Here is a 26884-nt window from a genome sequence, read left to right on the forward strand (position 1 = left end):
CTCATAAAGTTTTACGGGGTTTTAAAATATTTTAATGGATTTCGACGAAATTGATTCACACGAAGTGAGGAATTTCTTAAGTTCAAAGATTTGATCGGATTTTGAATTTTTGTTTGCAATTCAGTTGAATTCATTCGGAGTTTTCCCTAAATGTTAATAATTTATCCTGAATTCTTTTAAGTTCTTTTGAATTATGTTGTATTCTTCTAAATTTATTTAATTATGCTCAATATTTAATTTTTATTGTTAATTTTATAGAAATTTTTTGAAGTCTTAAATTTAAAAAAAAAACATCACTTTTACGTTATTTATTCACGTTAGTCACTTTTTGGGTTAGAAATTAGTCACTTTTGGAAAAAATTTTTTGGTTCAAATAGGTCACTTTTTCACTTTTTAAAGTTAAGTAAGGCTGTATGGCAGCCCTGAGAATAGTAAATTAAAAATTCATCAATTTAAATATAAAATTTTTTACTTCATCTATAAAATATTCGGAGAAAATAAAAAATTAGACAGGAAAAAGTCAGGGAATTTTGGAAATAAAGTTTTTCGGCCACATTCAAAATGGCACAAATATCAATTTTTCAGTTTAAAATTTAAAACCGTGTCGAATTTGCAGGTGGAATGGTTTATCCTAATTCAAATTTTGCAAAATTTCAAACTTGGAAAAGAGCAAAATTGAAAAAATGGTGCAATTTTAGAGCAGAAACATCAAATATAAATTTGATGTTGTGTTCAAAAATTTGGAAATTGAAGTGTCTTAGTGTTAATAAAAGTATTAAAAATCTACGTTTCTGTGATAGTGTAGATATTCATTTATTTAATGGAAAAATATTTAGTTATTTTTCTCGATAGTTATTAACTTTCATTTGGTTTCATTTTGTTTCTTTTGGCACTTTCATAAACATCTAAAAAATCAATAAATTTCCAAAACCTTCAAACTTTTGGAAAAGATCTAAAAGCTTTTTGATTTTCTGGAAGTTGCCAAACCTTCTCTTCCTCTTTTGGTTACAAAAGAAGAAGAAATTTCTAAAAATCCGTCATTAATTTTCTCGCTTTTACTTTTCGAAAGGGGGATAAATTTACCGGATCTTGAAATTTAACTTCAAATTCTCTCATTAGATCTCACAGAATATTCTTCGAAACATTTCAAGTATTTCAATTCTTTGAGCTCTTAAATTTTTTCAATTATTTTAGTTATTAAGTTAAATGTAACCAATTTTCGGTATTAGAATATAGAAAATGAAATTTATTCTTGGAAGATTCTAAAAATATATTTTAAAATTAAGAAAAATATATTAAAATTACAAATTGCTCGACAAGTCCGTTTACAAAAATAGAAGTATTTTATTTTTATAAATAAAAGCTATAACCTGGCCCAGCTCTGAATTATTTAGTCACACGATAATCAAAGCAATCCTAAAAGGATTCTCAAGGTTCAAAATTGAATCATAAAATTGTGGTTTTTGCTTGAAATTTTATTGTTTTCTTCGAGCAAAAATCGATTGGGGTTTTCTTACAGACGAAAAGTACTTGAATGTACTTTTAATTTGACGATACCAAATAATCAACTCACACAGTTGATATGTACCATTGTTTTTTTTTATAATCGTGTTTTTGCTGTGCCTCAGTGCCGATCTAGTCAAGTTATAAACTATAAGGCGTTACTTTTTACCCAACATTTGTTGTCTCCCAAAATGTCATTCGACTTCGAAAACTAGTGAACGAAACTAGTCAAACTTAGATTTAAGGAAATATTTTTAGTGGCTACTTTTTAAATCACAAAAGTGTTTTGTTTCAAAGTCTCAAAAATATATTTTTAAAAATAATTGAATAAAATATGGTTATAAATAATTAATAGAAAACACATTCTGATAAAAAAATTATTTGAATGAATTATGAGACGAAACATTATTGTAGCAGTGTGTTTAGCGTCCTAGAAATCCTTGAAACCCGGGGAAAATCCTGGAATTTTCCTGGAATTTTGATTTCCTTAAAAAAAAAGTTTTAAACTTGTTCTCTGCTAAAATATAGAGCACTGCTGAACTGGTTTTTGGTAGGTTCGTGTATATAATAATTCATAACTCCCCAATTTTTTATTTTATTTATAACTTTTATTTATTTTGTTGTTGTTGAAAATATACCTTTTTAAAAATAGATTGTCGATTTTATCATGAAGCTAAATCGAAAATATTTTAAAGTTTGTCATTTATTTCCGATTTTGTAAAACGTTAACAAGAATTTCATGACATTTTTTTTAATTCAATAATTTTTTACTGTTAATATACTAAAATTTTTCTTATTGAGAAGAATTGATGGAAATTTGACTGAGTTATCCAGCACAGGATGGCCGTAGGTCAGGGTAAATCTGTAAATCAGCAGGTAAAAACAGGGAATTGTATTGGTCCTGAAAAGTCTGGGATTTTGAAAAAATGATTTGTTAAAAATATTACAAGGATATAATTCTGGCCTTTGAATATTAATGGTCAAGGAAAATAAAAAATTGTGCAAGGAATTAAAATATTTAAATTAAAGATTCATAATTTTTGTTGAAAATTAATCTTATCAATCGCAAATTTATCTACTTTTATAAAAAAACTCTTTTTTTAAGTACAAAATTAACTTTTATTAGCTGAAAAATGTAACTATTCCATGTTTGGTTGAAAATTGGTTTTTGACATAGAAAATTAAACTACTTGTGTAAAATTTGAACCTTTGTTCAAAAGTTAATGATATTTTGTAAAAAAGTCAAATATTTGTTTAAAAATGCATGTTTTTTGTTAAAAATTACTCTTCCTTTTAAAAAAATCAATTATTTAGTTGAATATACACCTATTTTTGTTTGAAGTTTAATCTTCATTTTTTTGACATTTCGATTAGATGGTTGACACTTCAACCTTTTAGGTTCAAAGTTGAACTAATTTGTTAAAAAATTATATTCTGTATTGAAAATTAAAATATTTTGTTAGAAAGTCATATATTTTGGCCGGAACTTTAACTGTTTCGTTGAAAATTATTTCTTATTAAAAATTCATCTTTTATTGTAGAAAAATATTTTTTTATTGAAATAATGAAATAATTTTGTAATTTTTAATTAGAAATTGTTATATTCCATTCAAAGAAGATTCTATCTTAAAAAAGTCGAAAAATTAAAATTCTGGCCTTTCAATATTACTGGTCAGGGAAAATGAAAAATTGGTCAGGGAGAAATCAGGCAAAAATACATGGAATTTTGAAAATGAATTTTTGCGGCCAATGAGTTAGTAATTTAGCTGCTAAATTAACTTAAAATTTAAAAACTTAAACAACCAGTTCCGATTTTTTTAAATCATTATACGCGGAATTGAACTCACTTTGATTATATTGCCAGAAAAAGTGATTGGGTTATAAAAAATGTAATACAATTATTGATAAAGTAGAAGAAATAATGAAAATATGAGAAACTTTCAAATATTTTCTATTGTATCTTCATGAGTGTTCACCACGGTAAAACGAACATTCGCCAGAAAGCGGGGTTTGACCAGAAAATCAGATTTTCTTGAAAAGTTTCGTGAAAAGTAGTTTTTCACTGTAAAAAAAAGTCAGAAAAATTTATTTTTATTACGGAAAACCTGGAAAAGACCCGGGATTTTTTCAATAAACGCTAGACACCCTGAAAATAGGCACAAGATTTGTGATGAGATCATTTGAATCTCCAAGAAAAAGCAGCATATGTTTGATACGAACTTTTTTCCATTATTTATGATGTTAAGTTTTTTACTATTAGAACCGCCAACTTCTTGTTTGCCTATAGAACTGAGAAATGATTTCTTAATCAAGTCTTACGTCCTAAATAATATTCAGAGGTCCTATCCTCAAGAGATTTATAAAAAGAGGATTTTTTGCCCAAATAGTAATTTTTGCATTTGCGGCGCAATAGCAAGTTAGTGTGATTGCAGATTTACATTTTATGCGCTAAGATATTGCTTTAACCATCGAAAGTACAAATCGAAACCGATTTACAAAGACTAGGGTGGCTACTTGAAAGGAAAAAAATTATTAACAAAGAAAAAATGTCTTCAATTGTTTTAAAGATTGCTTAAATTTTTTTAATTACTAAAATTAATGTACAGTTTTAAAATGTCTTCTGCCTAATACTTAAAATTGTGCAATCACTTTTTTTCAAGATTTGAGTGGTCACCCTGAAAGAAACTCGAGGCCTTAACTATACATTTTGCAGGGTGTCTACTAACCTGTAAACCCGGGAAATATAAGAGAATTAATCCTTCAACGGTACACTGGTGCGAATTCGCACCCGCAGTTTTTTCATTTTGCTGGCATTTACGCAAACACAGCTGCAGCGTATTATTCCCATATATATTAAATATGCGTGATATATGCTAGTTGTTTATTATATGATCTATATACTAAATATTTAATATTAACATTGCAAACAAACAATTGGCACTAGTGTGCCGTTTACGTATATTCGGTTGGAGTGTACCGTTTGAGGGTTAAAGTAAAGCCGGGAAAGCCCGGTAATTAAACGCGAAAAAAATCGAAACGGAAATCACATGTAAAGTTCTGCAAAACGTGATATTTTTTATTAATTATGATAACAAGACAAATTTAAAAGTTTATCCTTTTCTTGAATAATTTTCTCGCATATGTTGTATAATATATTTAATGCTAATGACGTTTCTAAACCGTTTTTAACATTTTGCTAATAAACTATATTATGTTTTAAACATTAAACATAGTTTAATATTTAACATAAAAATTACTGATACCACCAATGAGATTTCTGGGAAAATATTTAATGATTAATGTTTTATTTTAAAGGATTGATTTTACGATTTAAAGATTTGAAAATATGTCGAAAAATAACCTGAAAGATTTGAATACAGTTTTGTTTGTTTGTTAATTTACAGGATTTTGAATTGTTTTAAGAAAACATAATTCTTTCATAAGATACTTAGTATAATTAAAAACTTGTAAATGTTTTAAAATATCGTAATCAAGATGTGAATTGTTGAAGATTTCGGACAAAAAATTTAGAAGTTTCTTAAGAATTTTAAAAGGTTTTGACAGAATAAAAAAATCTTATGATTTCTGGGAAATTGATTGATGATTTTTTAGGTCGGGAAATTGATTTTAAAAGAATTTTTAAAAACATTTTAAAAGATTTCTAAATTTTTCAAAAGCGTTTCTGGACGTTTTAAGCCAATTTTTTTAATTAGGCAGAATTTCTTAAAACTTTGAGGAAAAATGATTATGTTCATTGTATTCAAAAAATCATTTTAAAAGATATTGAGAATGTTCAGAAGTTTATGCAAAAATTGGTTTAAATTTTATTAAAGATATTGATCCTGCTAAAAGAAACTTGGAAGGTTTAGAAGTTCATAAAAGATTCAAAAATAATTTTAAAATATTTCAAAGGTTTCGAAGAATTTAAAAAAGTTTCAAGAAAACACAAGTTTTTCTTAATCTACATTTAAAAATAATGAATAATTAATTATTTAAAAAATTAATTTAAGAAAATTTCAAAAAGTTTCTAAAAGTGTCGGCAATTTATTTATTTTAAAAGATTTTTTTTAAATTTGAGGAATCTCTTGGTAGAATTGTCAGCTATTTGTTTCAAAATGCAATTATTTTGTTAAAAATTAATCTCTTTTGGTTGAGTATTCAACTATTGTGGAAAATCTTTATTTTCTGATTGAATTCAATTATATTTTGTTAAAAGTTCATTTTTTAAATGAAAACTGATATCTTTAGTTAAAAATTTAACTATTTTGTTGAGAATAATTTTTTGGTTGGTTTAAAATTAATTATTTAAACTAAAAATGTTACTATTCCGTTTTTAGTTAAAAATAAATCTTTTTTATAGGTAAAAATTCATGTTTTTTTGTTAGAAAATTCAACTTCACTATTTTCTGGAAAATTCGTCTCTTTTAGTAAAAATGTAATCTTTCTTGTTTAAAAAATTATTTTCTTGTGGTTGATGATTCAACTAATTTGTTAGAAATTTGTCTTTTTTGAATAATTAAAAATTTAAAAACATAGCAAAAAATGTTAATAGAATAAAAACATTTTCTTAAGAGTTTTAAAGTTTTGAAAATATTCATAAATAATGTAAAAATTTTAAGGATTTCAAAATATTTGGAACAAAATGTATTTTTTTTAAGACTTCGAACAAAAAATTTCGACATAGTTTTTAATTACTTTGGTATTTACGTTTCATTATTTAATTAAAATTAAAGAGTTACTACATGAAACTTTAATAAAAATTATTTATTTTAATACTGAGTGAATTTTACATTAAATTTAGTATAAAAGTATGCAATTATAATAAATCTTTCATAATAAAACATTAAAAATTGTTTTTTGTAACTACTCTTGAATAATTAATCGCTAATATCAAAGACATTAGAAATTATATCTAATTAAGAATTATTTTCCAATTAAAATAGCAGGAATAATTAACAAAAGATATGTTTATAAAAAATATCAACTAAAGTGTTATCCAAATCTGCACAGATAATGCAGACATTGAAATTCCCCATATTATGTGTAAAAAATTGTCAGAAAAATGAACAACATATGAAAACCTTATGTGAAATGCGTGTATTATTCGTGCTTCTACTAAGAGTAAGTTTGATATTCACAACCTCGGAAAACCCCAAAAATAACGGAAATAACCTGGAATTTGTTGGGTAAAAATTAGTAGACACCCTGTTTTTCTCAACTAGGATATATTTTCTCGACTGCGCACTATTTTCTATCTTATTTGTGAAATGTAAAATGTTTAATGAAGAATTATTCATAGCTAATGTCGGGCTAAAGAGGAAATCCCCCCAGGCTCGTGTGTCGGAATTTTTGACGGTAAAACCTGAGAAACGTGAGTATTGATTTCAAAATTTCTCGAGTCCGCATCTTCATTTGGGGTCGTCGGTGTCACTGGTTTCATCGCATTTTTCTTGGAATAGTGTAATTCGCTCCGAGAAACGATGTCTTTAATTTTTTTAAACTTTTCCTCTCCTGAAGACTTCTGGCGAAAATCCGTCTCGTTTCAATAGCCTTAAAAATGTGTGCAAAGTCTAAAAGAATAAAAAAAACCGACATCGATTCTCAAATTCATTGGAGAATTCGCTGATTCCGAATTAATCAAAAATTTGAGCATGGTAAAATTTTTGACGTTTCTCAGCTCTTCATCTGATGTATTATCTGTTTTATCGCTTACCCTTTCTAAAAAAATCACAAAAGTGAAGAATCTGTGATTGCTGAGATAATTTTTGGCACTCTCGAATTTTTCAAATCCGTCTCCATGTCATTCAATTTTATCTGCATCCATGTTTTTCTAAGATTTCCAAAAACAACGAGGATATTGTATTTTCTACTTTTCTAAGAATGTATTTTGTAAAGGTATATGCTACCTACTTTGTAATTTGTATTGAAAAAGCAGAACAGAGGTCTCAGCTGAAAACTTGTTTTCAGCGATTGTACGAGAATTGGTTTGTGGCTTGTTTTTTTTAATGATGTATTAATTGAAATGGTAAAAAGTTATTTAAGGTGTAGAGAGACAAATAGATTGTAGATTTTTCAGGGAGAGGGTTTTGTGGCTCAATATTGATAACGAATATTCAAACTCTCGCTGGAAAATACTTTGGAAACGATTTTATAATCCCACTGTAATACGATGAAGTGATGTGCAATATTTTTACGGTACAATTTTTAAGAAGATTGATTTTTATGGAAATGTTATACACTGACAAATTGTATCGAAAATTTGTATAATATAATATATACATTGTATAGCCAGACTACTTGGTGATTATTCGTATTTTCTCAACCCAGATTCAATTTCAGTTTTCAGACAAACACTATTTCGGATTGTCAGGTATGCTATTTTCTGGACTTGTAGATTTAGTTTTTGACGTTTACTTTGATTTGAAAGCTTGTTTGACAATCACCAAGTTGGCAGTTTGTGTATTTTTTGAAGTATTTACTATTTAGATTGGTATTTCATTTTTTAGAGTGGGATTTAAGAAGAGAGATACAAAATAAACAATAAAGTCTTAATAAAACAATTTTTTGTTGAACCATTGCATGGTAAATTTATGGTAATAATGGTCAGAATTCATCTAAATAATTACATGGCTCCCGCTTATTAATGCTTTGCATGGAAATGTGCTTTTTTCGATTTTCATTTTCTCACTATATTTTTGTTCTATTTGCAGTGGATTTAAAATCCATAGGTGAGTTTTGTGAAGTATTCATTTTATGGTGTTTTAGGTTCGAAAACGGTAAGTCCGAGTTTGAAAAAATGCATCAAAACTGAACCGAGGCTTTCACCTTTCGGGATGTCTGGTGGATCAGTTTCGCCTAATCCCTATTTTTGTGCACTTTCAACATCTCCACAACCTGGACCTAGTTATCAGCAATACAGGTTTTTTATTGTCAACATTTTTTAAGTAAAATACAATTTTTCCCTTATTTTCCATTATAAGAAAATGCCCTTTTTCCCCATGTGACACTTATCCGATTCCTAATTTACGGACATTTTTTTATCATACTAAGTCTACACGAAATAAGATATTGAGCTGAAAGTTTAGGGAAATAAAGAAAAGGGACTGAGAAACATTTATGTACTAATTAATTTTCACAAATACAAATAAAATATCAAAAAAAATTTTGGTTTTCTGATTCAATGTGACGATTTGACAGTAATTTTAATTAAAAACCCGAGAATTTACTTTTGATTGTAGAAAAATTCAAGTTTTCATTATTTTAATAATGTTATTTAATTTAGAAAAGTGATTTCTACTTTATCTACAGTCGGAGATTTTTCATATTACCTCAGTTTATTTAAATTCAATTGAAACAATGCTTTTCTCGATTTTGTTGTCAAAAAATGGATTTTTCGCATTTGGTTCACTTACTTCTCATTTATCCTGACTTGGAACAGGGAATTTGAGAAAATAGCCATTATTTTTTATTAAAGGAAAGGGAGTATCCGTAATTTCACTTGGAATAGGGAATTTTGACATTAATCGGGATTTTTTTAAAAGAATTATCATTATAATTCTGAAGAAAGGCAGAATTTATCACAATTTGAAACTTCCCTCTTCCAAATTTTAGAGTTGCTCATTGTGAATTCATCTTTCTTTAGCAAAAAATTCGTATGAATGGTTGAAATTTAAACTCTCTTGTTTAAAATTCATTTCTGAAAATTTAACTATTTTGTTAAACATTCGTTTTTTGTTGTTTAGGATTAAATTTTTTAACTAAAAATTGAACCGTTCTCCTTTTTTCTGTTCTTAAAAATTTATATTTTTTGGATGGAAATATAACTAATTGACTAAAATATGATATTTTTTATTTAGAAATTAAACTTGTTATTTGAAAATGTATGCACTTTTTAAAGAATTCGAACTTTGTGTAGAAAATTATTCTTTATGGTATAAAATTCACCTTTTCCAGTTAAAAATTCATCATTTTAATTGAACAATCATCATTTTGATAAAAAATTAATTCCTTAAACTTAAACTCTAAATGTTTATTTTTGGTTGAAAATTGATCTTCTCTTCTTCAAAATTCAATAATTTGGATGAAAATTTGTCCTTTTTAATTAAGATTTCAACTTTTTTATTTAAATTCCACATATTTTGTAGAAAATCGATTTCTCTTTGTAGAAAATAATCTTTTTCTTTGAAAGTTAATTTGTTTAAAAATTCTTCTTTTCGGTTAAAAACTCAATTATTCCAGTTAAATATTTACTATTGCAGTTGAAGTAACTATTATTTTAGTTGAATATTCCATAATTTTAGTTAAAAAATAATATTCTTGATTGAAAATTGACATTTATGGTTTAAAATTCTCTATTCCATCTAAAAATTTACAATTTTAGTTCACAATCTATTACTTCGTTTCAAAATGTAACTATTACTTTGAAAGTTAATTTTTTTGTGCAAAGTAATTTCTTAACTGAAAATTTAACTTATTCCAATCGAATATTCTATAGTTTTAGTCGAAAAGTCATCTGTTTGGTTGAACATTCATTGTTTCAATCTTTTAGTTTAAAAATTGGACCATTTTGTTAAAAATTGAATTATTAGGCCAAAAATTCAACTGTATAGTTTGTTGAGAAATGAATTATTTTGTTGAAAGTTTAAATAATTTTTTATATAGTCATCTTTTTGTTAGAAAATTCAACTAGTGGGTTGAAAATTCTTCTTTTTGGTTATAAAATTTGACCTATTCTAAGGCAAATTTATATTTTTGGGTAGAGAGCTCATCTTTCTTGACTGAAAAATTAATTTCTGTTAAAAATTTGTTTTTTACGGATTTAAAAGAAAAAAATTATATTTTTTGTTAAAAATTCATCTGTTTTCGTTAAAAATTTGTTTGTTTGTTAATTTCGCTATTTTGTTAAAGGAAATGCAACAATTTTATTATAAGGTTTTTTTATTGAAAATTCAACTATTTTGTTCAAAAATTGCTTCTTTGGGTAGAAAATATAACTATTTTGTTAAAAATTAACTTTTTTGTTCAAAAGTAACATTTACGGGAGCAATTTGGTAGAAAATCGAGAAGAAAATTCAACTACTTGTTTGAAAATAATCTTTTTTGTTGAAATGCATATTTCCAGATTAAGAGAATTCAGTTTATTTTTAGAAAATTCGTTTTTTTGTTTTTTATTTTTTGGTTGATTTTCTAACTATTTTGTTGAGAGTCTGCTTTATTATGTTGAAAATTCAAACTGTTTGGATAAAATTAGAAAGAAATTGAAATATTTGGTTGAATATTAACTTCTTGTAAGGTTCAAAATATAACTACTTTGTTAAAAAAATTGAATTTTTTTATATAAAATGCAACTATTTGGTTGAAAATAACTTTTTTGTATGTTAAAATTTATATTACCGGTTTAAAAACCAATTCTTTGGTAGAAAATTCGTTTTTGTTGGTTGATTATTCAACTATTTTGTTAAAAGTCGGTTTTCTTCTTTTATTCAGAAATGAACTGTTCGATTGACAATTGATTTATTCGGTTGAAAGTTAACTTTTTTGTTTAAAACTCATTTTTCCGGGTAGAAATTTCAACGGTTTTACAGAAAATTCATTGTTTCGGCTTAAAAATTCAACAATTTGGCCGAAAATCCAATTATGTAGTTGTTTTACGATTTAACTATTATGTTGAGAATTCGCCTTTTTTGGTTAAATTTAATTATTTCTGCTTGAAAAATAAATTCTTTTTCGCGGAAACATGAATTATATTAACTTTTTTGTCTAGAAATCACATTTGATTAAAAATTAAACTGCTTGGTTGAAAGTTGAAACTGAACTAATTTGTTGAAAATGTAGCTATTACAATTTTGTTCGGAAATGAATCTTCCTTATTTGAAAATTCAACTAATTGGTTAAAAATACATGTATTTTGTGAAAAATTATTATTATTTAGTAGAAAAATAATTTTCTTGTTTCAAAAGTCGACTTTTATTTAAAATACAACTATTTGGTTTAAAATTCAATATATTTCGACTTAAGATCTTCAGATTTTCAAATTCTTTAAAATTGAATTCAATATGATACCTACATTACTTCCCCTGTTTTTAAAGAATTCTGGGCTGTGAAGGCTGTTATATAAAAAGCATACTAATATCCTTTATTATTATTATTTGTTAATAAAGCGAATCTTCTTCAAGGTCAGGATCGCCAATGATACAAGAAATAATTTACAACATCCCTCTCGACCAGTATCAACCGAGCCTACAAAATCCTTATGAATTCCCTCAACCATTAAAAGTACATAATGAATTTCAATCTCCAAGCAGAATACAAATGGATGCCATATTTCTGGAAAATCCGCCTCTTCTACCTTATCAGCAAGCTACTGCAACTGGCATTCAATTCCAAAGTGTTGGACCAGGTGTTTATCAATCTCCTGCTGGATTAAGTGAGTTTAAGTTACTTAATAATTTGGTGATTCACGACTCTTTCTTATACCTCACTCAGAACGATGTATGAACAGTCTCAAACAGTCTGATCCTTGCGCGCTCGGTGCGCACTATTAAGCAGATCGGGGAATCCCCATAGTCGGAGAGTCAGCGACACTGGACCTTGCGTCATTGCGGGCATTAATAAAAAAAAAATTGGGAATGATAGTTTGCATGTAGGATAATAATGAACTGCCATGCTGACTAAGCAAATCCTGAACCCACGTACTTTAATTGATTATTGAAAAATTAATTATCCCGTCAAATTAGCATGATCGCGAAATAAAACTAAATCACGTGATTGATCGCATCGAGCACTCTTTGGAAATATATGTGTGCCCAATCCCTGTTGAACGGACGCGAAGGGAGTTAGTTCACAAATTAAAAAAACCTTATAAGATTTCTAAGAAAGTTGTCGAGTCTGATTTTTAAATTAGGATTTCCATTTTTTTATAAATAAACAAATATGACGAATAAGTGGCCATTTCTTCTGTTTGACGATCCCGGTGCTCGTTAATAACAGGAAAATGGTTTAAATTGCCTAAGTTTCATAGAGTAACATAAGTTAACCCTCATCACTTGCATAGGGTCAAAATGACCCTAACTTCTACTTCAGACTAAAATTTGAAGTCTACTTAGAGTTCTGAGCCGGTTATATTACTTTGAGAACGGTAAGGAGAATGAGAATATTACCGAGAAATAAATTCTCTGAGAATTTCAGGATTTATTTTAATTAAAAGAAAATCGCATTTTTTCGTTAATTTTTCGTTTGAAAACTCAACTTTTTTTTTTAAAGTTTGTCGTTTTTATTTTACAGTTCACCTGCTTTAGCAGAAATTACATCTTTTTTCAGAAAAATACACTTGTTTGGTTAGAAATGAAGCTATCATACTATTTTCTTGAAAACTTGAAAATTTACTTTTTGTTTACAATTTATATTTTGGTGTTGAAAAATGAACTGAAATATTTTCTGGATGAAAGTTCCACTCATAAAAAAAATTCGTTTTTTAATACAAATTTATCTTTTTGGTTGAAATAATTCTTTTTGGATTGAAAATTTAATTTTTTCGTAGAAACTTATTTTTTTGTTATATAAAATTCCATTTTTTATGTTATACTGAGTTAACTGGAATCTTTTTTGGATGAAAAGACAAACTTTTTTTGTAACAAAAAATTGTTCTGCTTCAAGATAAATTTAATATTTTTTGATAAAAATGTAACTATTTTCTAGAGAATTCAACAATTTTCTTAAAAAGTCTTCGTTTTTTGTTAAAAATTTGTCTCTTTGGATTAAAAATTCAATTTTTTTGGTAGAAAATTATTTCTTGTTAAAAAATTCATAGTTTGATCGTGAAAACTCGATTAAAATCTTTTTCAACAGAAAATTCAACTATTTTTTGAATGTTTATCTTTTTGATTTAAAACTTCATCTGTTATAGAAGAAATTTAATTTTTTGTGTGAAAATGCAACTTTTTTGTTAAAAACCGTTCTTCTTTGCTTGAGAATTCAATTAATTTGTTTAAAACATTGGGTTCAATCGCTTTCTTAAGAAATCACTTTTTTTTGTTAAAGATTAAGATTTTAAGTTGAAAAGTTATCTCGTTGGTTAAAAGTTTAATTATCTTGTTGAAAATTAAACTACTTGGGTCAAAGTTAAACTTTATTGTGAAATTTCCTTTTTTTTGCGTAAAAATGCATCAGTTGCGTGGAAAGTTAATTTTTGGTTGAACAGTCATATTTTTTGTTTGAAAATTAAATTTTTGTAAAGAAAATTTGTCTTGTAGTTTGAAGGTTCAATAATTTAGATACACTTTTATTTTTCGTTGGCAATTTGTCTTTTTAGTTTGAATATTTAACCATTATGTTAAAAATTTAATTATTTTGTTGAAAAATCCAGTATTTTGTTAAAGAGTTATCTTTTAAAGTAGAAAAAACTTTTTTTTTTGTTTGAAATAAATTGATATATTTGAAAATTTTAGATTTGTATATGAAACACTGCAATTACTATACACTCAGCAGACTACCGTTGAGCCTAAATGTCTATGTTGCTTTTGCAGTTTAATGAACAATTTTTTAATAATTTTTGGGGGTCATTCTGACCCTATATAATTATAGTGCTCGTGATCCATATAAATTGAAGATTTTAGTTTTGCGTTTTTTTGTACTCAAATAAACATTTTCAACACTTTCAGTTACAATACGTATCATGTCCATCGTGCCAGCGTCCAATGTGTGCAAAGCATCGCGATTCATTATGCCTTGAATGTGTAGGCAAAGATTAAAAATACACCATTAATTCAGTTTCTTAATTTATTATACTGCTCTTTTAGATAAAAAATGTTAACCTGATTAAAAACACTTGCATATGAATAAAAACAGATCAAAATCTTGAATTTGTTATTGGACGTTTATACTTTTTGAATCAGACTTACCTATACGAATTTTTTTATTCATACAAGATATTAGAAGAGTACTCAAAACAAATTTTAGCTATAAATACTAAAAATTATGGAAGTTATGAATTTTTTAATGAAAAATTAATTTTTTAATAACTTCTAAATTTTGAGAATTTTTGTATACGCCTCCATATAATTTTCATTTTAAACAAACAATCAGAATCTAATTTCTCTATATTAAATAGCGTCTCTGAATTTTTTTAAGTTGAAACTATGCATACAATCAGTATGAAAACGTTTCAAAGTCAGCTGGGCTCAATTTGAACCGCGTTTAGTGAGTAATATATAATTTTTCAGAGGTACAGGTGTTGAGGGTTAAAGATGTTCCAATATTATATAATAAAGGAAAAAATTTTGGATCATCAAATTATTTGATGAAAGAATGTTTTCTACGATTTTCCATTTTTAAAAAATATATTCCAAGAAATTTGTATAAACGTAATTTAATTATAGAAAAATTTCTTCTTGAGATTATGGTTGTTAATGTCATAAGTAAATTTAATGAACAAAATGCTTTATTCGAGCATTTGTCGGCAGACAAAATCGTTTTTGTTTCCAATGTCAGTCCTTTCAGTTCGGAATTTCATGACAATTTCAGCAACATTCATAATTAGTTGATAAATTTTATGATATAAAAAAAAATCAAATTTAATAAACAAATGGATTATTCGGGTTTTTGTTGAAAGAAAAATTCGTTTTATGTCAATGTCAGTCCTTTTAGTTTGGAACTCCATGACAATTTCAGCAAAATTCATAATTAGTTGACCAATTTTATGATTTTTTTCAGTTTATGTTTCTCCTTAGTTTCGTTCTTTTAATATTTAATAAGGCTGCAGCTTCAGGATCGAGTAGAGTGACCTTTTCCTTCCATTTTGGTCTATGATACACTATTTTTGGATCAGCCTTCTTAAAAGAATGAAAGTAATGAGAGACTTGAACTGAAAGGACTGAGATTGAAAAAAAAAACTTTTTCGTCGCAAAATACTCAAATAAAGCATATATTCATCAAATTTGTTTAAAACGTATAATTGATGAACTAAGTATAATTGGTAATGAAATTATATCATTGAATTTCCCAATTAAAAAGACTGACGTCGAAAAAACGAATTTTTCTTTCGAAAAATGTCTGATTAATGAATTTTTTTATTGAATTTGATTTCAGAAATCATAATATGTATTACAAAATTGTGAATATTACTGAAATTGTCATGAAGTTCATACTTAAAAAAATTATCATAGAAAAAAAACGAATTTTTCTATCGAAAAATGCCTGATTAAGGCATTTGTTTATTAAATTTCTTTATAATATTCACAATGATAATCTCAAGAAAAAATTTCTACATCATTCTATTATTTTTATTCAAATTTCTTGCAATATAACTTTAAAAAATGTAAAATTATGGAAAATCGTAGAAAGCATTGTTTCAACAGTTAATTTGTTTATAAAAAATCTTTTTTCATCATATTAGATTGAAACATTTTTAACTAATGTTTTAAACATTTTGAACTAATGAAACTTAGCCAATTTTAACAATTTTCTTCTTATTAATGAGCATGGCACGGGGAGAGTCAAATAGAAAAATCCCTATTTTTTCGTCATATTTGTTTATTTATAAAAAATTAAAAGCCTAATTTAAAAATCAGACTCGAAAGCTCTCTTAGAAATTTTGTCAACTTTTCTTTCAAATTTTTTCGTTCAAATGGGTCAATTTTTCAATTTTACAAATTTTTATACAAAAAATCTGTCCAATGTTGATTTCAACCGTTTTTTAAATAATTAGTTAAATTGTGATATTTTTCAATTATGATATCATTCAGTTGACAATGCGTAACTCGAAAATCTTTTACTTTAAAAATTTTCCATTTTAATTTTTAAGCGTACATTTTAATTTACAGAATTTTAAAATGCAAATTTATGAACTTAAACAATTAAGTTGTGGCAGATTTTGAGGAAATCTATTATATTTGCAGCATTTTAAACAAATTTGTAGGACAAATGTGAGGAAAAATTGAAATCATTATAAAAGATGTTTAGAAGTTATGAAAAAAATTGAAAAAATGTCATTCAACATGTACATTTTTCAAAATTTTGAAGCTTTTGAAGGATTTTTAAGCTATTTAAAATACAAATTACTTTTATTTCAGATGTCTTCAGTTTATAAAAAAAGATACAATCGTTACATTTTTATTTTTTCTAGCTTAAAATTGCTTAAAATTATAAAATTTTGTAATTCATTGGTTGAGTCTTTAATTTACAGCATTGAAAATGACAACGTGGATTTATATTTTTCGAACTGAATCTAAATTTTTGAACTTTAACATTTATAAAAGATAAACAAAATTGTTTGGCAGTTTAACTGCATTCAATTGAAAATTGCTGGTTTGAAAAGTATTAGTAGCTTTAATTTTATATTTTCGGCTTTAAAGTTCGATTTTTTTATTTTCATTGACCGGCAAAAATGTTTGCGAACCGAAGAAAAGATAAAAAATGAATCCGTTCGTTTGAAAACAAACGGTTTTTTCTAAAATTAATTTTTTAAACTTTAAATTTAACTATTCTATTTCAAGTTGTAAAATCTTTTTTGGTTGAAAAATTAACTAATTGTTTGAAAGTTCATGTGTTTTTTTAACATTCTTTCCTTTTTTTTGTCAGAGATAAAATTTTGTAACAAAAAATATAACTTACATTTTTGGCATAAATTTCACCTTTTTACCTGAAAATTGAATGTATTTTGTTGAATATGCGTGTTTTTTTGGCAGAAAATCAATCTTCTTAATTGAAAATTCATCTTCTTGGTAAACAGTTCAAGTATTCGGTTAAAAATTTTTTTTTTGCTGAAGATTCATCTTGTTTGGTAGAAAATTAATCTTCTTGGTTAAAAATTTATATTTATTTATATATTTATTTATATTTCTATAAAAAATATTTTTTGTTTAAAATTTAATATTCGTCTAGGTTGAAAATATAACTGTTATTCTTATTGAAAACTCATTTTACTTTATTAAAAATTAATTTTCTTAAGCTGAAAAAACTATTCCATTTTAAGTTGTAAATTTATATTTTTTTAATTGAAAATTCAATCATTTTGTTGAAAAATAATCTTACCAGTTGAAGCTTCATATATTTGGTTAAAATTTACTTTTTTGGGTAAATATTTATATTTTTTAATTTTAAATTCATACAATATGTTAAATATTGTTTTTTTTTTGGTATAAACAAAAATGTTTGGTTTTGAAAATTGAACATTTTAGAGATATTTTTTTAAAATGTAAGGTTGTTTATAATTTAAATAAATAATAATAAAGACCAGAAAAAATGAAAAGTTAGTCAGGGAAGGGAATTTAAAATTTGGGATTTTGTAGCAACCCTGAATGTTGTTAGGCTCATTTTCAATGTAAATTTCTAAAAATCACAGCAACTTATTAACATGATTGTTAAATTTTTTTCGCTGTACAAGAAGTTGAAATTGGACAAAAAATGTTTGAATAATTTTGAAAGCATCTCATTTGTAGGAAAATAATAATCAATTTAATATATTTTTGAAGAATTTTTATACAAAATACATAATTAAAATTTAAGATCATTTGTTTTTTACATATTTGAAATTATTTTATAGGAAGTATTAAAAGCTAAGTAAGAGAGTTTAATAAACGAATTAAATCAATTAAAACCGGTGCGTTTTATGAAAGTTTTTTAAAATAATTTTTGAGATATGTACGTAAAATTCAATTTTTTGCTTTACATATTTTAAATTACTCTTTAGGAAAAATTATTTTTAAAAATTCAGCAATGTAGAATTATAAAAAAAATTGTTTATGCTGCAGTTTTTATTTTTTAAACGTAATTTGTTAAGGAAAATGAGGAAAATTTGCAATTGGCATGTAGAATTGTGAAATTATTAAATTCTTTACTTTTGTTGCAGATTTACTGACTGAAGAAAACAGCTTCTTAAATTTGGATAGTCAACGATTACTTGCCCCTGGAACAGATTTTGGCACTTCCGAATTAATAAATGCAGTTCTCGATCACAAACTTTCTCAAGAACTCAAAGAGGGACTTGAAATAAGTGCTCTTTCAGTAAGTTATGCTATAAAATAAATTTTTCTGTAGAGTTTTAATTGGAAATAATTTTCAAAGAAATTGAATTTAAGTTCATACAGACTCTGGACTTTAATTTTGAGAAATGTGAATAGATTTAAATTTTAATTAGCTTTTAGGTTCAGGAAGATTTTAAATTTGAAAACATCCAAGGAAAGATTCTGGGATTAAAAAATCGATTTTGGAATTTTTTCTTTTGAAACTTTGAAAAATCCTTCAAACCCTAAGGCTCGTAAAAAGTTACGTATCCCCTTCAAATTCAAAAGACAGAGTGTTCCAAATTTGTTAACACCACAAAAATTCTATAAAAAAATTGGTAAAGGTGTTGAATCTGAAATTTGAAGCGATTGGAATAATTTGAATAATTTCAGAGTTGATTCAAACGTGTATAAAAAAGGGATCACAGTCTTTCACCCATTCCCCTGCGTTTCCCCGTTTTTGAAAAATTGCCCCTTTTCTCTCTATTTTCGAAAAATCGGACCGGAAATACTAAATTACATATCTACTTAGTAAACAAAAATATGTAATTTATAGCTAAGCGTAATTAGTAACCTTCAGAAAATGTAACTCAAAATTTCATCTTTCAAAATCGGGACTCTTGCATCTCAAATTTTATTTTTAAATCCTACCAAGAAGAAATTTACAAATGTTTACTTGATTTGGAAATTTTTATTTACGAAGTCAGGAAAGTCAGACAAATCAGGTATTCGACAGCAATCTAGGGTTCAGACAAAAAAGTGTGATGCTTTTTTTGTTAATGATGGCATTTTTTAAAGATAATATATTCTTGAATATTAGAACGATTTTTAACATAAAAGCTGTTTATTTAACCATTTATTAAATGGATTCGAATGTTCATTAAATTCAGTTCTAAATTTTCTTTAATTCGCGACAACTGAATTTTTAACGATTGAAAATTCAATTTTCTTCCATTTTCAATAGTTGAAAATTAAACAAAATTAAAAATTGATCTTGGAACTGTTGAAAATTTAGAAAAATTGAATTTTCAAATATTCAAAATTAAAGGAAACTAATAATTAAATTTTCAGCATTAAATTCAACTGTTGAGCATTAAAGAAAATTGAATTATTAACTGTCGAAAATGGATGAAAATTGAAGAAATTTGATCATTGAATTTTCAACAGATCAAAATCGAATTGCTGAAAATCGATGAACATTAATAATTGAATTGGGATTAGTTGAAAATGTTATTATTGTGAATTGAATTATCAACTGTTAATAAATATTGAAAGAAATTGATGATTAAATTTTTAACAGAAAATTCATTTGTTGAACGTTAAAGAGCATTGAAAATCGAATTATTCACTGTTGAAAATGAACAAAAAAATTATAATTGAATTTTTTACAGTTGTAAATTCTGTTGCTGAAAATTGAAGAAATTGAATTTTCAACTTATGAAAATTGAAAAAAAATGATAAATAATTATTTAACAGAAAATTAATTTGTTCAACATTAAAAAGAATTAAAAATCGAATTATTCACTGTTGAAAATGGAAAAAATCGATAATTGAATTTTTGACATTTGTAAAGTATATTGTTGAAAATTTATGAAAATTGAATTTTCAACAGTTGCAAGTTGAAGGAAATTGATAATTAAATTTTCAAGAGAAAATTAATTTTTTTTTAAATTGAAGAGAATTGTAAATTACATTGTTAACTGTTGAAAATGAAAACAGTTTATATCTGAATCTCCAACTGTTAAAAATTTGTAACTGAATTATTAACTGTTTATAATTAAAAATTGAATTTTGAATGGTCGCAAATAAAAGAAAATGAATCATTCAGTTTTCAAGAAATGAAAATTGAACTGTTGAAAATGAAAGAGAATTGAAAATTGAACGATTAACTTTTAAAAATGGGAGAAAATCGAAATAAATTGATAATTAAATTTCAAACAGTTGAAAAATTCTATTTTTGAAAATTTTATATTCAATTGTTGATAAATAAAAATAAAATATGTAACTGCTGAAAATTAATGAAAATTGATCATTCAATTTTCAACATAGGAAAATTGAACATTTAAAAATTGAAGAGAAATGAAAATTGAATAATTTTTTGTTGAAAAGTGAAGAAAATTCATTATTGAGTTTTCAACAGTTACAAATTTTTTTTGTTTTGAAAAAAAAAGATGACAGATAATTTTATTTTGAACTATTGAAAATTGAAGGAAATTTACAATTAAATTGTCGACAGAAAATTCAATTTTCGAAAATCGAAGACATTTGAATATGGAATTATTAAATGCTGAAAATTTAGTGCAATTTATAAATGAATTTCCAACATTTGATTTTTCAATTGTGAAAAATTTAATTTTTAACTGAAGAAATTAAAAAAAAATTGAACATTAAGCTTTCAATAGTTGAATTTTCTTCAATTACAACTTTTTTATTCAACATGAGAATTTAATAAATAATCTTTTCAATCCATAACACAAAAATGTTGCAAAAAGTCGATTTTCAATTGCCAAAAAAGGTACTAATTTGGATTATAAAAATTATGTTAATCTAAGGAAATTAATAGTCATCCAATGAGCTCTCAGTCGGATATTTTTTTAAATCCCAACTCTGATCATCTCCTTGTAAGTACATTTAAATTATAATAATAAATTCTTTAATTGTAGAAGTAATTAAAATATCATTTAGAAATATTTAAAAATACAAAATTTCTTATAAAAATATTATTTCTTCTTTTCTACGTGCAGGGTGTCCAGTGACCTTGAAACCATGAAAACCTGGAAATCTGCTAGAATTTTTCACGAAAACCTTGAAGAAATCTTGCTAACTGATAAGTTTTTTATTTATCAATATATAATTTATTTTTTACTCATTAAAAAGTAAATAATGAGATTTCTAGGCATTTTTTGTAGACTTTGCTAATTATTTTATAGATTGCAATGAACAGACTTTTAATATTGTTAACCCTTTGTGGCATGGTGGGAATACCGTATTCCCACCTTTTTTCATATCATTTTTTGCGATTTCAGAGTAGTTTTTATTGGATTTTATACAGGTTTTTTTTAATTTCATGCGCGCAGGATGATAGAAAATTGAAATTTTTGTGCGAAGGGTCTACATTTTTTAAATAATTTGTTAATACTTATAAACAAAGATGGAAAAAAGCCTTTTTTGTTGAAAAAATTCATTATTGAAAAAACTGTCCATTATATCCTCATGAAAATGGGTACTTAACGGTTTTTGGGGTCGCTGAATACGAATATGGACTCAGATTTGGAAAATTCAAAATGGCGGACCCAATATGGCTGCCGAAATTGGGAATATTTTTGGATTTTATCTGACAATTGGTATACAGGGGTTTTTGGGGTCAGTGATCACGAATATGAACTCACGTTTTGGAAATATAAAATGGTGGATCCAAGATGGCGCCCGAAACTTGGAATATTTTTGGATTTTTTTCTGAAAATTGGTATACAGAGGTTTTCGGGGTCTCGGATCACGAATCTGAAATCAGACTTTGAAAACCCAAAATGACGGATATTTTTTCAAATCTGAATATTATAAATATTTGTCATTTTGAATACAGATTCAAGATCAGCGACCCTCTGCCTGTGCCAACTTTCAAAAAGCAATTTATAAATATTTTGAATTTTGGTCCGCCATTTTGAATGTTCAAAATCTAAGTTCAGATTCGTGATCAGACATACCAAAAACCCCTGTACACCAATTTTCAGAATAAAATAATCCAAATTTTGGCCGCCATATGGGATCCGCCATTTTGAATTTTAAGAATATGAGTTCGGATTCGTGATTCGCGACTCCAGAAAACCTCTGTATACCAATTCTAAAAAAAAATCCAAAAATATTCCAAATTTAAGTCCCCATATTGGATCCACCATGTTGAATTTTCTAAATCTGAGTTCAGATTCGTGATCAGTGATCCCAAAAACCCCGTATACCAATTTTCACAAAAAAAATATATGTTAAATGTTAGCCGCGATATTGGACCCGCCATTTTGAATTTTCAAAATCTGAGTTCAGATTCGTAATCAGCGACCCCAAAAACCCCTATGTACCGATTTTCATGAAAACTCGTTTCCCTGAAAAATGTATGCTAGAAAGGGTTAAAAATTCTATAAGTTTTGAATTTCATCTTCGCTGATATAAAATGTTAAAGTATACATTTTTTTTATATTCAACTTACAAATTATAAACATTTTGAAATGAAAATTTCAATGTAAATTCAGTTTCAGAATTAGAATAAACCATGGCTATAGTACAGATTTTTCGAGAGGTTAACCACTCGGTTTTTGAGTATACACAAAATTTTAAAAGGTTTAAAAATAATTCTAAACATTTCAAAATATTTCAAAGCTTTTATAATATTTAAAAAGATTTTGAACCTTTCAAAAAGAGTTCATGGATTTCAAAGGTTTAAAAAAGTCATGTACATTAGATTTAAAGTATCTTACAACAATTTCACAAAACTTTTAAAACTTTGATAAAAAGATTTCACAAACAAAGATTTAAGAAAAATTTCTTAAATATTTCAAAAGATTTGACAAAGATTTCTAACATGTCATTAAGTTTGCGAGGATTTCAAAGATTTGGAAAAGGCGTGGACATTAAATTTCAAAGATTTTCTAAGATTCCAAAAGATTTTAAACAGATTACAAATATTTTTAAATTTTCACAAAGATTTCTAAAGATTACAAGAGTTGCAAAGATTTGAAATAGGGTTTAGTAAACTAGATTTCAAAACATTTTAAAGACTTTAAACGATTTCAAATATTTGAATGATTTGAAGCGAATACGAAAGAATTCACAAACAAAGATCAAAGAAAGCGTTCACAAAAATTTCAAAGATTTCATAAAAATTTCTGAAACTGCATACAATTTCACAAATATTTCAAGATTTTTCAATATTTCACAAAAATTTAAAAGGGTTCCAGAAGATTTCCCCAAGGTTTCTAAGTTTTCAAAGGCGAAGCTCTGCTTTCTCTAAAAAATAATGGTTAATAAAAAAATTAAATTGCTCATTTTTTACATATATAAAAAATGTCTTCGATTTTCGAAAATTGAATATTCTGTCGACAATTTAATTGTAAATTTACTTCAATTTTCAATAGTTCAAAATAAAATTATCTGTCATCTTTTTTTTTAAATGTGTAACTGTTGAAAACTCAATAATGAATTTTCTTCACTTTTCAACAAAAAATAGTTCAATTTTCATTTCTCTTCAATTTTTAAATGTTCAATTTTCCTATGTTGAAAATTGAATGATCAATTTTCTTTAATTTTCGACAGCTACAAATTTTATTTTCATTTATCAACAATTGAATATACAATTTTCAACAATAGAATTTTTCAAAATTCAGTTATCAATTTATTTCGATTTTATTATTTAATTATTTGGTGAACATTGAACACCCTGGCATGTAAAAAGTAATGTTTAAAATTTCCCTAATTTTTTTCCTTTCACGTAAAAAAATTTCCTAATTTTTCTTTCTTTGAGTTCCTTTTACACTGTGATCCCAGAAAATGATGAATTATACTAAAATTCGTAAAATTCAAAAATCCTCCTGAAATTTCCAATTGCAGGAAGATTAATAAAAGTGAAACTTTTTGCTTCACAGCCAGAACCAGATAGAGAGGAATCTAGTGGGACGACTGATTCTTTCACAGAACTGGCTCGTGACATTCAAACCCTGAACGAAATGTGCAAGCCACGTTTCAACTAAAATCATGTATATACATTGATCTACTAGATGAGCTAGATTCTAAGTACAACCGAAAAGTCCAATTTCAAAATTACTAACGAGAATTTTTCACCCTACTATATTTTATCCGTATCTAGTACGTCGATATTTCCTTGGATGAGCCTTTTTATAATTTTTAAACTAGTGACTGTGATAGTACAAAGTCCAATTCTGGACAGAAGTAGCTATAAAAATCTAAAAAAATAAATCTACTGTAGTTTGATTAAAATAAAAAACTAAATGAGATATTTTTTATCTAAATGTATTTCGTTGTTATGTTTCTAATTTTAATCTTCAATGACCGTAGGATAATTTCGTTTGTTTTTGAAACTGGACATTTCGAAAGGAGTTTAAATTTTTAATTCTCAAATCGAGATTTTTTCAACCAGCGAAACAACTTTTATTGCAAACATGCAATATTCATGTTTCCTAATGCCGGTTTACTGATTTTTTTGCTCAAAGTGAAATACGAAATGTGTGAACTAATCTAAAAATCAGACTATTTTCTTGAGTAATCCAAGTGCAAAAGATCAAAACTATTTTCTATTTAAATTCTCTCGCTGAAGATTGAGATTAGTGAGCGTTCACATAATACGTAACATTATTTTCGTCATTTTTTACCCCCCACCCTCCCCCCCCTGTCCTATGTAACAGACTATAACCTTTTTCGTATTATGTTTAAGAACATAACAGACGTTTTTATAATTTTATAATTTTCATTATTCACCTCTGACGTCACTTTTCTCTCCCTAGGGAGTAAAAAGTAGAGCTTTAGCTCCGCTTCGTAGGGGTTGAAAAGGACTGAAATGATGCATGTGTCTTCAAAAATTATTTAACTAGAATTTTTATATACAAAGCTGATGTTGCAGAAAGTTCATTCATTCAAAATGTTATGTAATCGAGTTAAAATACCCCCTCCCCCGCACCCTACATAACAGGCCGTAATGAAACACGAACTCCCTCTTCCCATTTTTAATATTACGTAATATGTGAACGCTCCCTTGGTTTCCATGTAGAAGTAGGACATTTCAATGTTCTTAAAATAGGAATGAACTTGAGAAATTCATCACATACCTAAGTATAATTATTATTAAGCATAGCACTTATAGATAATAAAAGTGATTTATAAGCAGGAATTTCGCAGGTGAACGATATTTCGAGTTCCGTGAGTTCATTTTGCTTATAGGCTATTCGACGAATAAGGACTCATTTTTAGCAATAGGCGTTTATATTATTTTTAAACATTTGTTTAAAAACATTGAGCATGGAGCAAAGTTTTCTTAGCGTGTTTTTATCCGACAATGCTTGCAACAAATCATCTATAAATAAATTTTTTGAAGCAGATTATGCTTCTGAAGATGCTCTTTAGAAAGCAACTTTTGGAGTTTATTAAGTTTTTAAGTACAGTGAAACTCGGAATCTGTGCCGGTTTTGGGGCTGGCGGTGGTGGGGAACAAACCCGAGAGAGTCCCGCTTCGGTTGAAAATGCTTCTGTTTTTTCACACCTGAGGAACCATCGCACCCGTCCCGCAGCTCCTTCAACTCCTGCTTGCGGCGCGGCGTCAATTCTCGGAAGGGATATATCCGGGGGCGTTATATCCGAGTTTGACTGTGCTTCTACGATTATTTTGTATTTATAAATTTTTTAAGTTTATTTTTAATGTAAGTGTGATTGTCGGAATTATGCTACCATGTATGTGAGTTGTAAGGTACATAGCAGAAAACTTTAGCGGGGTGAAAGATGTTTATTAAATATGTTAAAATCTTTTTTTTATTCTCGTGCACGAGATTGCTATTACATAATGTACTTTGAATAGTTTGAGTATGGATGTAATTTAATTTTTTCACTAAAATGGACCCACATATCAGGAGCATGATGCGGCCTCTGAAACCGTACGGCCATACTTAAAGGTTAAGTTATAATTTTCATTTCGATGTACCTGAGTGAATTTTTTTTAAACACGTGTGTTTTAACATTAGGAATTGTATGTGCGGTTTTATCAGAACGAGAGATTGAAGTATATACATGATCGGCTGATTCATAAAAAAAAGCTTTTGTACAACCCGGTTTTTATCTTTAATTTTAATATAGTTATAATATAATTTCGAGATAACTCATTAGTCTAAATTATATTGGAATAATGTATCGATTCGGTGTTTTACTTTTTTTTTACTGAAAAATTAATCATGTAAATATCCAAATTTCAGGGTCATACTTTTTGCGAAGAAATTATTGTGTTCAATAATATTATAAAAAAGTTTTGTTTATTGCTGGAGGTAAGGTTTCTTATTGAATAAGTAAATCACTGCTCGTATTTATATGAAACCATATATTTTATAGTAAGTTTAGTGATAATTGATATACATATTCGTCTTACCAGGACAAGCACAAAATAATGTTACTTTTATGTCTTTTTATATTTTTAAATATTAAGTTATATGAAATAGATATTTTATGCTGGATTGTTAAAGTGTTATGTTCAAAAAAATATAAAATAGTATATATTATAATCGTAATGAAAATTCTATATTTATTTTAATATTTTTTTTCCATGAGCAGTCAGAAGTTATTCACTAGTAATGGTTTAACCAACAATTTAATTTTTTTTAACATTCATTAAGTAT

General features: G+C 26.5%; 1 protein-coding gene across 2 annotated transcripts in view; it reads left to right on the forward strand.

Moving 5' to 3' along the window:
• Positions 1-26702, forward strand: part of LOC117177883 (embryonic polarity protein dorsal-like) — a 62154-nt gene extending 35452 nt beyond the window's left edge. For both annotated transcript variants that reach the window (XM_033368941.1, XM_033368942.1), the window contains exons 8-12: positions 6803-6874; positions 8269-8422; positions 11679-11929; positions 18350-18504; positions 24137-26702. In XM_033368941.1, the coding sequence (XP_033224832.1) occupies positions 6803-6874; positions 8269-8422; positions 11679-11929; positions 18350-18504; positions 24137-24241 (737 nt within the window). In that variant the 3' untranslated portion in view covers positions 24242-26702. The remainder of the gene's footprint in view (positions 1-6802; positions 6875-8268; positions 8423-11678; positions 11930-18349; positions 18505-24136) is intronic.
• Positions 26703-26884: the final 182 nt, after the last annotated feature.

Source organism: Belonocnema kinseyi, chromosome 8 (assembly GCF_010883055.1).
Source record: "Belonocnema kinseyi isolate 2016_QV_RU_SX_M_011 chromosome 8, B_treatae_v1, whole genome shotgun sequence".
In the NCBI taxonomy this organism is placed as follows: Eukaryota; Metazoa; Arthropoda; class Insecta; order Hymenoptera; family Cynipidae; genus Belonocnema; species Belonocnema kinseyi.